The sequence below is a fragment of the Galeopterus variegatus genome, unplaced genomic scaffold (genome assembly GCF_000696425.1).
Source record: "Galeopterus variegatus unplaced genomic scaffold, G_variegatus-3.0.2 Scaffold2061, whole genome shotgun sequence".
NCBI lineage: Eukaryota > Metazoa > Chordata > Mammalia > Dermoptera > Cynocephalidae > Galeopterus > Galeopterus variegatus.
Genome location: NW_007728172.1, coordinates 137685 through 151155, shown reverse-complemented (window position 1 = coordinate 151155; position 13471 = coordinate 137685). Strand labels below are relative to the sequence as shown.

General features: G+C 37.9%; 1 protein-coding gene across 1 annotated transcript in view; it reads right to left on the bottom strand.

Annotated features, from left to right (window-relative positions):
- Nucleotides 1–13471, bottom strand: part of FRYL (FRY-like) — a 208660-nt gene that overhangs the window by 134822 nt on the left and 60367 nt on the right. The window contains exon 3 of the mRNA XM_008580294.1: nucleotides 2054–2253. Coding sequence (XP_008578516.1) covers nucleotides 2054–2173 — 120 coding nt within the window. The 5' untranslated portion in view covers nucleotides 2174–2253. The remainder of the gene's footprint in view (nucleotides 1–2053; nucleotides 2254–13471) is intronic.

Genomic DNA, 13471 nt, shown 5'->3' with positions numbered 1-13471 from the left:
AAAAAAAAAAAAAAAAAAAAAAAAAAAAAAGAAATTTTCCATAACAAATTTTTTAATGCATATTTTTAAAAAAGTGATTCTCATTCTTACTGTATGCTGCTTAAGTAGGCTTGTGTAGCAATTTATCAAGTAATTTAGAGACCACTGAAAAAGAAAATTAACATTTTGCAGATTAAGCACATTTATAATCAAACTTTACCATCATTAATTCATGTCTATAAGTTTTTGTAATCCCTCTTTCTAAAATAGAACTTTATATTTCAAACATGCTATAAAAATATATATATACTGGTATAAAACAATTATTAATTTGTTATGCAGAAAGCAATCATGAAATGATTTAAATTGAATATAATGATCTGCACAGTTTTGAAATATACATTTGACTAATGATCTATTATTATGTATTAGATTCCAGAACACAATATTTCATAGATGCTTTCCTTAAGAGTAGTTTCCTAACCTCACCTTGCAATCAGCAACTTTTTTTTTTTCTTTTGGCAGCTTGGCCAGTACAGGGATCAAACCCTGGATCTTGGTGTTATCAGTGCCATGCTCCAACCAACTGAGCTAAGCAGCCAGCCCACACTTAGCAACTTTAAGTCCTACTTCAGTAAGAAAATTAAGAGCATTTAACAATACCTCCTTGAACCTTCCTTCCTCCTTCCCTAGGTCTTCACCTCCCTCACGTCTGTTCCTTTGCCCAGTCCTTCTTTCTGAGGAAGTATAGCGGATGGAGTAAGCATACAGGTTCTGAAGCCAATATTATTGCGCCTAACCCCGTCTCAAATTGGTGGTGAATACCTATCCCCAGTCCTGTTGTGTAAGGAATAAATGAGCTGAAATGTGTCTCAGATGTTACATCCTCCACCTCATATTCCACCATCATCTGACTTCTACACTGTGACCTTGGTACAGCACATAATCTACTCCCTTCAAACTCAAAGACTAACTCACACTGCCACCTGAATTTTAAAAGTTAATTCCTAAAGCTCTATTAACAAGCTAAAACTATTCTTTTAAAGATCAGGCTGCTTTATTTCCCAATCCAATAACCTCTTCTCTCAATGTTCACCATCCTCTGCCTCTCAATCATTTGGCAATAGAAGTTCTATTCTATATTCTCTTTCTCTTGATATCATCACCTGCTCTTTTGGCTTCAATTTTCATCCTCATATAGATGATGCCAAAATAAGTCGCCATCTCTTGTGAGTTGTCTAAAAGAATTTCCAACTACCAATGAAGCACTTCCAGGATCTCAAAAGCTTACTATAGACAAATGAAAAATTATCTTATTCACCTTTTCTACCCCAAGAATATCCTGTGTACTTTACCCAAGTAAATGCATTACCATCTTTCCTAATACTCCAAAGCATCCTTAACCCTTAACTTCCACTCAAAATGCCACTCCTATTTATTTACTTGTCAAGTTCTGTTAATTCTACTTCTGTTATTTCTCTTACTTTCTTCTGCAACAATGTCCACTGTCAATGTCCTAGTTCAAGACTTCTTTCATTCCAGCCTGAACTATATACAATAACTACACAGTCTTTGCCCTCAATCTCTTCTCCCTCTTATTGTCCAACTGCTGTACTGTCTATCATAATAGCACTTACATCCCTTCAGAATCTGACCCAAACATTTGTTTTCAGTCTTTCTCTTCCATCCCCCTCATCATAGGCTCCAATCACATAGAACTCCTCACATTCTCTAAGTATGCCTCATGAACTATAAGTGTAAAAATATATTCACTTATAAGTTTGGCTACGGTCTTGGCATCAATTCTCAGAATATTCTGTATTTTCCTTTATTTCCTATTGTGTTTTATCTGTTTCTAAAACTCCCACTAGTGAAGCCCACTTTTGTTCTTTTGTGACCCATAGTAACTTATCAAAGTATCTAAAGTCACTCCAGCTTTCTATATCACCTCTTCACTATTAACCTATCACTTAATATTTTTTCAAGTGTACAATTTCCTTTGGAAAATCTGTATTATAATGGTTAATACAGAAGTCAAGAAAATATTTCAGATGTATAGGGCAGCTCTACTCACCAAGGGTTCAGCCATCACAACTTCAATTTTCTTTTCAGCCTGAACAGCAAATTCTGCGAAGAGGCTCTTGATGACATATTCCCCAGGCTTGACATCTGGGTCAATCGTAATGTTTGACATGATGATATTCTTTTTTCCCCAAGTGGAATGAAAGTTGGAGGAAGCACAGCACTTACTCACTTTGCTGACTGGAGCTGAAGCTGAAAGTAAAAGAAACAAAAGAACCTTACTTTAATAATCAACTCAGTGAGGCCTACCATAACCACCTGCCTCTAACACCCATCCAAATCTCCCCAATCTCTATTATCATACTCCATTTTTCCCTATTACACTTGCCACCTTCTAACATACTGCCTAACATATCTATAATTTAGGCATATATAATGTTTATTATGTACTGTTTCTCTCTCCACCCTACTGTGAATTCCATAAGAACAGGGGTTCTCTTTTATCTTTTTTGTTCATGAATGAATCCCTAGTGCCTAGAACAATGACTGGTGTATACTAGGTGAGCAATAAATACATATCAAATGAATGAATGGATTCTAATCAGATAGTCAAGTGCAACAAAGAAAATAAAAAAGATGTTAGTAAACAAAACAGGAATGGGGTGGTGGGATTCAAAGACACTCCTTTGGAAAGTATGCTCAGGAAAGGTCTCACTGAAGATGCCACACTTGAACTCAGACCTAAATGATGAAAAAGAGGCAGCAAGGCAAAGCACCAGGAACAGAAAGCATAAGTTTGAATATGAGAAACAAAAAGACCAGTGAGGCTGGAGCTCAAGGGAGGAAGTAGGTGTGGAGGGTGATGTGACATGAGGTCAGAATCATTAGTCTGGGAGCAAATCACAGAGAATCAGGGAAGCCACGACAGAAATCCAGGTGAGGTGATCGAAGCCTGGGTTAAGAGGATGGCAATGGCACAGGAGAGAAGCCAAAAGATTGGAGATTTGTCACGTGTTAGCAGTTCAGACATCGAAGTGAGGGAAAGGAATTAAGGATGATTCACAGGGTTTTTATTTGAATCACTCAGAAGATGGTGGTGCCATCTACTCTATAGAGATGACACAGGGCCTGACAAACAGTAAGTTGTCCCAGGTTTGGCAAAAAAAGAGCACACGCCACTGCGTGCTGTACAGCTCACCTGTTCTGTTCTCCTGACTGCTTGGGAAGCGTACAGGCTTCCTACCTATAATTTATCTACTCACCTCCATATTTCAGCCTCATGCATAATGTAGACCCTTCCATCCTTTAATGTCAGCTTATGTCATCCCCTTTGGCCCAGAATATTTGTGGAGAATCTCAAAGTGTGTACTTCTCTACCCCAACCTGATTTCCAGATATTGCCTTTTCCGTGTGCTGTCCTGTAAGTAACCTCCTCCTTGAAAAGGGAAGTAGACCACAATTATTCAATCACTGAATTTCTGTGTGTGTGTGTATGTGTATATAACTATAGGACAATAAATTTATTCTAAATACAAAAACATAAAATTTATAAGGAATTGCTGTCAAATAAAAAATACCTTACTCTTCTAAACATAGTATGTCAAGATACATAAATGTGTAAAAATAATCTAAATATTGCAAACTGTTAATATTGTATCTAAAATGAATGTCTTTGTATCACACCAACTTAAAATACATTACATGTTGTATTCTAGAACTGAAACTATATAATAAAAACAATTCAAAACAAAAATTCAAAGTCGTTTAGAACAGTGCACATTATTTTAAACAATGACCTGTTTGTTTCCTCTGTTTCGTGATTCAACATTGTATATTATCGAGGGAATTTGTTAACAAATATCACTGTAGAAAAAGGAGTAGATCTAAAATTAAAAGAAATTATTTTTAATCATTAAGAGTACTATAATTTGACTTAAGATAGGAGATAAAAACTATATCTTCTCCTTTAATTACGACTATTAAGCCTTTAATTAAGATTCATAAGATCATAGCAGCTACAAAGTTTCTCCGGCTTTAACTTTATAGTAAATGAATTAAACAAGAAGCCTTGTAACAGACTTAGATACTCAAATTCTAAATTTTGATGAGGTGAAAACTTTTAAAATATTTAGCCTTTAAACATTTTCTTTAAAAATAAACAAAAACTTTAGTTAAAATGACTTCTCAAGTAACCTGCCTTTAAACTCTTCTACTTCCTTAAAAATTAAGCATAAACAAATATTCCCTGGTATCATAACTGCATATTTAAGAAATTTGCCAATAAAGCCAAAGTTTTAGAAAAACCTTTATTTCTGAGTTATCTTAGAAGATAAAAATATTTGAGGTTTGAAAACTCAAAATTTTATGAAAAACGAGTTTTGATCAAATAAGTTAAAATAATTTATTTCAGGGCCGACCTTGTGGCTCACTCGGGAAAGTGCGGTGCTGGGAGCGCCGAGGCCGCGGATTCGGATCCTATATAGGGATGGCCGGTGTGCTCACTGGCTAAGCGCAGCGCGGGCGACACCACACCAAGGGTTGTGATCCCCTTACCGGTCACAAAACAACAACAACAACAACAAATAATAATAATAATAATAATAATAATAATAATAATAATTTATTTCAATTCTATTTCTTAAGTGTTTAATAAATGTTTGTTGAAATTATTATTAAAAAAAGTGACAATGAACAGATCTACTGATCGAAACTTTAGGTCACAAAACAACCTAATTCCAATATGGGATTAGCAAAATAAATTATTTTTATAATCGAATAGTATACAAATGTGAAATTATAAAAAAATACTGAGTGGCATGGGAAAGTGTTTGAAATATAATGGGAAGTGAAAAAAAGATCATAGGAGTATGTACATAAAACCAAAACAAAATTAGAAGGCCGGAAAAAATATTTGCAGCATATAATAAACACAGAGTTAATCACTTTTACCTCCACCCACAAAATCCTACTGAAATCATTTAGAAAAAGACCAACACCACCAAATTGAAATCAGGACAAAGGATATCAACAAAACAAGTCACAGAAGATAAAATAGAAGAGGCCAATAAATACAAAAATAATATTCAACCTCACTAATATTCTAAAGACAAATAAAAATTAGATTAATTTTTCATCTATCAAAGTTGTTCCCCTCAACTCCGTATTTCCTTATAATATTCAGCCTTGGCAAAGACATGTGAATATCTCTCATATTCTGCTAATCAGTGAAAAATAGGGATGATCACTCTAAGCAGAGGAAGAAGGGTAGTTTCTACAGAACTACATTAACTTGATGTCGCTTGACTGATCAAATTAAATATTTTATAATGTTGCATAGTAATCTCTCTATATATGTTATTACAAAATTTTGAAAAATTTTTGTAAGCTTATGAGAGAATAAAGACATAACTGTTACAGTGAATTCTTAATAACACAATTCAGGCACTGAATTACAAATTGTAAAAACCCAATATCATGTTAAACATTCTTGGAATATAAATCTACTAAACTCTAACTGCTAATAATAAGAACAAAGCAAGACCTGAATAATTAAAATCTGGGAATCTAAAAACTTGCATGTCTATTCTCTTAGATAAAGTGCAAATAAAAAATAAATACCAGTATTTTTAGATGTCTTTTTCTCTATAGCACTATACTTAGTCTATTTAGTACAACAATTATCATCTTCTTCACACTCATAAGACTCCTATATCAAATTCAAATTCAGTCAAGAAGAAGAGAAAAGTAATAAGAGCCATGTAACCCTTAAAGTAATGTGTGTTTGGGTTCATTATTTCATAGCATCAGCTCTCAGTTGTTGGTTAAATTTCTGCCTCCACTATGTTCGTATGCACAACCTTCCAAATAGTAACATCCCTCAGAATACACAGTGGCTCTCAGCAATTGGGGTATTTTGGAATCCCTACAGGAAGATGTGATTTAAAAAGACCCTGGTGAAATCTGTGAAAGCTGCCTTTAGCTCCTTCACCCCCAAGAAGAGGTCTTTAAGGATAAAAATTACTTCTTTATAGTCACAAACTTATATATGTCCGTGCGTATTATATGCATGTAATTATGTATAGGTTTACATAATACAGAAATGTAACGAGATCCCACACAATTGCTTACTATTATACTTATTACTTATACTGGCTAACAATAAAAATTTCAATGACCAACTATGAAAGAAAAGGTATAAGGTAAACAGTTTTGAAATAATAACAAAAATCAAAAATATCTCAATTTAAAAAGCAAACAAAAAATTATTAGTTTAAAAAGCAAACCTACCCCAGCAAGTTATTTTGTGGATATCAACAAACTGATTCTAAAGTTTATATGGAAAGGCAAAAATGACCCAGAATAGCTAACACAACATTGAAAGAGAAGAACAAGGTCAAGAAACTGACACTACCTGACTTCGAGAGAGTAATCAAGAAAGCGTGGTATTGGTGAAACAACAGACAAAGAGATCAGTGGAACAGAACAGGAAGCCCAGAAATACACCCACATAAATACATACAACTGATCTTTGACAAGAGCAAAGGCAATTCAATGAAGAAAGGAGACTTTTCAACAAATGGTGCTGGAACAACTAGACATCCACATGTACAGAAAAAGAATCTAGACAAGGAACTTACACCTTTCACATAAATTAACTGAAAATGGATCATAGATCTAAACATAAAATGCAAAACTATAAAAATCCTAGAAGATAGCAGAAAATCTACATGACCTTGAGTTCAGTGGTGACTTTTTAGATAAACATCAAAACCATGATCCATGAAGGAAAACATGGATAAATTGAACTTTATTGAAATAAAAACTTCAGCTCTGCAAAAGACACTGTTAAGAGAATGAAAAGACAAGCCACAGACTGGGAGAAAATCTTTACAAAACACATATCTGATAAAGGACTGATATCCAAAATACATAAAGAACTCTTAAAATTCAACAATAAGAACACAACCCAACTAAAATGGGCACCATATCTGAACAGACACCTCACCAAAGAAGATATACAGATGGCAAATAAGCATATGAAAAGATGTTCAACCTCATATGTCTTCAGAGAACTGCACGTTAAAACAATGAGATACCACTATTAGAATGGTTAAACTCTAAAACGCTGACAACACCAAATGATGGTGAGGATGTGGATCTACAGGAACTCGCATTCAATGCTGAAAGCAAAATGGTACAGCCCCTTTGAAAGGCAACTGGTGGCATCTTACAAAACTAAACATATTCTTATCAAATACATCCAACAATTGCACTCCTCCGGGCATATACTCAAAGGTGCTGAAAACTTTTGTCCACACCAAAACCTCACATGGATGTTTACAGCAGCACTATTTATAATTACCAAAACTTAGAAGCTAACGAGATGTCATACAGTAGGTGAAAAGATTAAAAAAAGCTGTGGTACATCCAGACAATGAAATATTATTCAGCACTAAAAAGAAATGAGCTACCAAGCCATGAAAAGACACAGAGTAACTTTATATACACATTACTAAGTGAAGAAGCCAAGCCTATTAGATTCCAACTCTATTACATTTTGGAAAAGGGAAAACTATGAAGACAATAAAAAGATCAGTGGTTTCCAGCCTGGAGGGAGAGAAGGATGAAGAGGCAGAACACAGACAATTTTTAGGGCAGTGAAACTACTATGATACTATAACCATGGATATATTCCATCAGACATCTGCTAATGCCTATAGAATGTGCAACACAGACTGAACCCTAATGTAAACTATGGACTTTATTTAATAATAATGTTTCAATATTGTTCCATCAACGGTAAGAAATGTACAGCACTAGTAATGGGGGAAACTGCAAGGGAGAGGATGCGGGATCTCTCTGTGCTTTCTACTCAATTTTTTGTAAACCTGAAACTGCTCTAAAAACTGAAGTTTATTAACTTAAAAAAGAAAGAAAGAAAAGAATAGCAAACGTATTCTATCCCTGTCAGCCAGAACCAAAAATGCCTGAGAAGAATCAAAATAAACAACAGCCCAAGCTAAAACCTAAAACAATAATGTACTTGGACCAAGCTCAAAGACATTTTATATTGTTTTATAACAGTTTATAAGTCAATTTTTAAAAAATGTCAAAAACACAAATCAGTTTATATGGTAGACAGATTAAAAGTAGAAACAAAGAAAGCAAAATCAGTACATAATCAGAATAATAGACAATTTCAACTTCTGATGAGGCCACTTGCATAGGTATACCTTTCAATCTACTACTTAGAATAAAACTGTACATTTGAAAGCAACTATATGAGAAGAGGGAAAAAGAAAACATAAGTAATGTATATGTTCTGTGTGTTGAGAGGTACAATACGAAAGCCTTATTTAATGACTTCAGTACACAAACAGCTTTTCAAGAGCAGAGAATGAGCTACAGCAAAAATTCCTTTATGTTAGCAAAAAGCAAATAGAGTTTAATTCTGATAAAAACAAAAAATAATTTACTATAAAAATACCTTAATAAAGTATTATCTCATTTTATCCTAACAAACCTATTTTTATTTCAAGTGATATGCTGGTCAATGGCTCTCTTTTAAAAAAAAAGGTATCCCAGTTTGTAGCATTTGCCAATATCCCCATGCCAATATTCCCATGATGCCTGATTTCAAGCCACCAATGATTTAACAACCAGCTGGTAAAATTCTTGGTAAGAACTAGATATAGACTATCACTCCTAGTTACAGTCCATTTATGATTAGAAAATTGACTCCAAATTAGTCATTGGTCATGTTGGAGTGGTAGCACTAGAATGTGAACTCAGATCCTGGTTTCTAAGAACTTTCACATCTGTCACTTTACTTCCTCCAGAATCGCCAAATTCTGAGAATCCTCTTTTCCTTTAAAGGTCCAAATTCTTAACATACTATTTGCTTAGAATAACTATGTCCCAAATCAAATATTTTGGTTTCATCTTCTAATGCATTTGCATAAGGGGGGCTAAAAAGAAAAGCTTTCCCACTTTGATTAGCAATATATACATTGACCATTATTTCCTTTTAACTTTTTTTAGTTTAATTTATTCCATCTAAGACTATCATAAAACTGGAACTAATTTGGGCTACTGATAGGAGATAGAGACTCTATGTTTCCCCCAATATTTAATCAATCCTTCTGGGTTCATTTAAGGTAATTCTGTCACTGATTTTATTCACTATCACAGACTAAATCCGTACTCACAAATGCTTTCTGGGCTTTCTATTCTGCTCAGTAACAATCAGTTTTTGTGTCACTACCATACTTTTATTTTATTTTTATTTATTTATTTTTTTTAAAGATGACTGGTGAGGGGATCTTAACCCTTGACTTGGTGTTGTCAGCACCACACTCTCCCAAGTGAGCTAACCGGCCATCCCTATATAGGGACCCAAACCCATGGCCTTGGTGTTATCAGCACCACACTCTCCCAAGTGAGCCACTGGCTGGCCCTTACTTTTAATTAGTGTGGGTTTTTCGTAGGTTTTATTATCTGTTTGCACGAATATTCCTGTTTACTCATCATCTTCAGCTACTGTCACCCACTTATGCTTCCAAGCATATGCATATCTTCATAAATTAATAAGAACACTAACATCTTTTTAATACTAAGACTTCTTGTCTAGAACCCAGCATACCCTCCATTACCTTATCTTCCTTTGTGTACCCAAAGAAAAATGTATCCTTTCTTTCATGGAGGATCTATCTCTTATTACTTTTATTCCTAAATACTTTATTTTATATGAATGAAATCACTTTTCCTCACTATTCAGTCCAAGGTTTTTGCTTCTGGATGAATTTCAATGCATAGAAAAATCAAGACTTTTGCCTGTTCTTTGGACAGCTGTTGCTAAAATGTTTATTTACTCTAATCTAAACTATTTCCATTGAAAACAGTTTCTAAACATAGAAGTCCTGTGACATCTTTGGCACATGTCCAACGTTTTTTACTTGAAGTCTACTATAGAAATATCACTTATTATAAAGCTCAAGAAAAATGACCTATCATCTTAATAATCCATTATTCACTCAGCTAGAATTTCCCTGAGGTTATTATTTTCCTTTACTCTTTTGGTAAACTTCGGAAGCTCAGCCAAGAAACTATTCTAAAAACCTAGAGATAATGTGATATTTTTAAAATGTGGAGGAGCAAGATGGCGACCGGTCGGGAGCGGGCGTGCCAGAGGACAGAGCGAGCCTGAGAAGTGTGCACTGTGCTGCCAGAGTACTATTTGCATTTCCAAGAGCAACAAAAAACAAATAAATCACTGATCAACTAATCTACAATGAAAAAAAGCAACTACAGTCTCGAGGTTTTAGGGCCGATGCAAAAGAAGTTTCCTGAGAGCGCCCCAACCGCGCTGGGAGACTGAGCAGCCCAAGGCAACAAAGGCCAGGAAAGACAGCAGCGGCGACGCAGAGACAGAGAGGAAGGCGCGGGACCGGCCCAGCTCTGGGAGCTTTGTGAGTGACCCCCAGCCCAGCCCCACTTGGGGGGCAAAAGCCCACCCAGCCCCGCTTACCACACCAGGCTAGGCGCCTTCATCAGTGCTGCCTCCGTTTTCTCCGGTGGGGGTGGAGCTGGCCAGCTCAGATCAGGCAAGCCAGCCATCTTCGCTTGGCGCGGCTCCTAACTGAGCTGTGCCCCTTGTGTGCATCAGAGCGGGGCCCCCCGGGGCCTGTGGACCGGCCACCAATCCCACTCAACCCGCGGATCTCTGGCGGGGCTGGTGGCGTGGGGAGCCCCCGGCCAGCGTTGGGAGGGCAGGGAAGAGGATCCCGGCCAGACTGTCACTCCAACACACCTGGGGCTTCGGCCACAGGTAAACTCCCTGCTTCTGGGAGGCAGATACCATCTCTGTGGCCTTCAGTTCGGAAAAACCCCAGACTGATTTCTGGTTGGGAGACGGGTGACCGGGGCGCCCCCGAGCCCCTTTGATCCTGCCTGAGAGCTGACGGCCTGAGGGCGCCGAGCCAGCTCATGCCGGGGGGATTCAAAGAGGAACTGGGTGCTGTGGGATCCTCCCCAGGGGGGCTCACGCCCTGGTGTGGGAGATAACTCAACCACACAGAGGGCCGCAATACCAGGGGGAAGGTGGAAGGCCCAGAGAGGACCTTGACCAGGGCCGCAGGAACGCCCACAGTGTCCGTGGCGGAGGCCTGAGACCCCTTTGGGGCCGGGCGGGGCTGAGAGACGAGGATTGCAGAAGACATGCCCCAGCCCTGTACTGAGCGCACAGAGTGGGGAGGGGTCCGGCAAAGGAGGAGGAGTCTTGGAAAAAAAGACACACCCTCCAGGAGGCCCCATCGTGTGCACACAGAGAGGGGAAACGCCCGGATAGCGAGGCGGAGACTTACAGATCTCACACACCCTGTCGAGCTGGCAGGACAGAATCCAGCTGCCAGGGCCAGAACTCCAGGATCAGAGAGAACTCCCAGAGCTGATCAGAGAGGAAACTTCTCGGTAAGGCCCACACCCCGAGGCAAACACACATATAGAACACTAAGGGCCATCTGAGCAGTCACAGAGTAGGCAAACCAAATTGACAAACACAGCCATACCTTAGTTAGCCAGAGGGTCAAACCTGTGCACAGTGAAACTCCCTGCCAAAATGAGTAAACATCCAAGAAAAGATACCAGAAATGCAAAAAACCAAGAACGTACACCACCAAAAGTTAATAAAACTCAAACTCTACCCCGGCTAAAAGAGGCGGAATCTCAGAAATAAATAAAGAAAGAAGGAGTAGCTGACAGCCCACTGGAAGGATTTCCAAGGCTCGATAGCGCCATCTACTGTCGGAAGTCCAAGATTCGAGAGAAAATCCCTGCCAAAATGAATAAACATCCAAAAAGAAATGCAAAAAACCAAGAACATACACCACCAAAAGTCAATAATTCTCAAATTCTAGATCCTATAGAACAAGAAGCCCTTGAAATGAATGACAGGGAATTTCGAGTGTTAATTCTAAAGAGGCTGAATGAGATACAAGAAAACACAGCTAGACAGCATGATGAAACCAGGAAAAACATACAGGAGCTGAAAGAGGAAATGTACAAGGAAATCACTGTCATAAAAAAAAACGTAGCAGAACTTGCCGAACTGAAGAAGTTATTCAGTGAAATAAAAAACACATTGGAGAGTTTAACTAGCAGGATAACGGAAGTTGAAGAGAGAACCTCGGTTCTTGAAGATGGGCTCTTTGGAATAATACAAGCAGACAAGAAAAAAGAAAAAAGTATCAAAGATATCGAAGAAAATCTGAGAGAGATATTAGACAACCTTAAGTGCTCAAATATCCGAATCATGGGTATTTCAGAAGGGGAGGAAAAAAGTGATTGTATTGAAAACATATTCAGCAAAATAGTGGCAGAAAACTTCCCAGACATAAGAAAAACCACAGATCTACAGATCCAAGAAGCTCAACGATCTCCAAACGTATTCAACCCAAAAAGGGCTTTGCCAAGGTATGTTATAGTCAAATTGGCAAAACTCAAGGACAAAGAGAGAATCTTGAAAGCTGCAAGAGAGAAGCGTCAAATCACCTATAAGGGAGCTCCAATCAGGTTAACTTCAGACTTCTCAGCACAAACCCTAAAGGCTAGAAAGGAATGGGATGATATATTCAAAAAACTAAAAGACAAAGATTGGCAGCCAAGAATACTCTACCCTGCAAGGCTGTCCTTCCGAAATGAAGGGCAAATAGTATATTTCTCAGACAAACAAAAACTGTGGGACTTCACCATCACACGACCACCCTTACAAGAAATTCTCAAGGGAGTACTGGGATTGGACCCTGAAAGATAATTACCATAGCCATAATAATCCAAGCAAAATCAAAACCCACCAGTATAATAAAAATGACAATCATGAAAAGAAAACAAACAAACAAAAACACTAGCTGCAACCTAAGGAACCAACAAACACAGAAAACAAACAGCAAAACAGAAAGCAAGGAGCAAATGACACCTAAGACAACCAAACAACCAATGAAATGATAGTAATAAATCAACACCTTTCAATAACAACTCTTAATGTAAAAGGATTAAATTCCCCAATCAAAAGACACAGATTGGCTGACTGGATTAGAAAGGTGGACCCAGGGGCCGGCCTGGTGGCGCACTGCTACAGTGCGCCGCTTGAGAGCATGGTGGCGCTCCCACCAAGGGTTCAGATCCCACATACAGACCGGTTCCCGCTCACTGGCTGAGCGAGGTGCGGATGCAGCACCGAGGGTTGCGATCCTGTTGCCGGTCCCGGTCCGGTACGGGTGCAACACTGAGGGTTGCGATCCGTTGCCGGACACGAAAAAAGACAAAAAAAAAAGGAAAAAAGAAAGGTGGACCCAACTATATGCTGCCTACAAGAGACCCACCTCACCCATAAAGACTCACATACACGAAGAGTGAAAGGATGGAAAAAGATCTTCCATGAAAACAGAAAAGAAAAACGAGCTGGAGTAGCTAT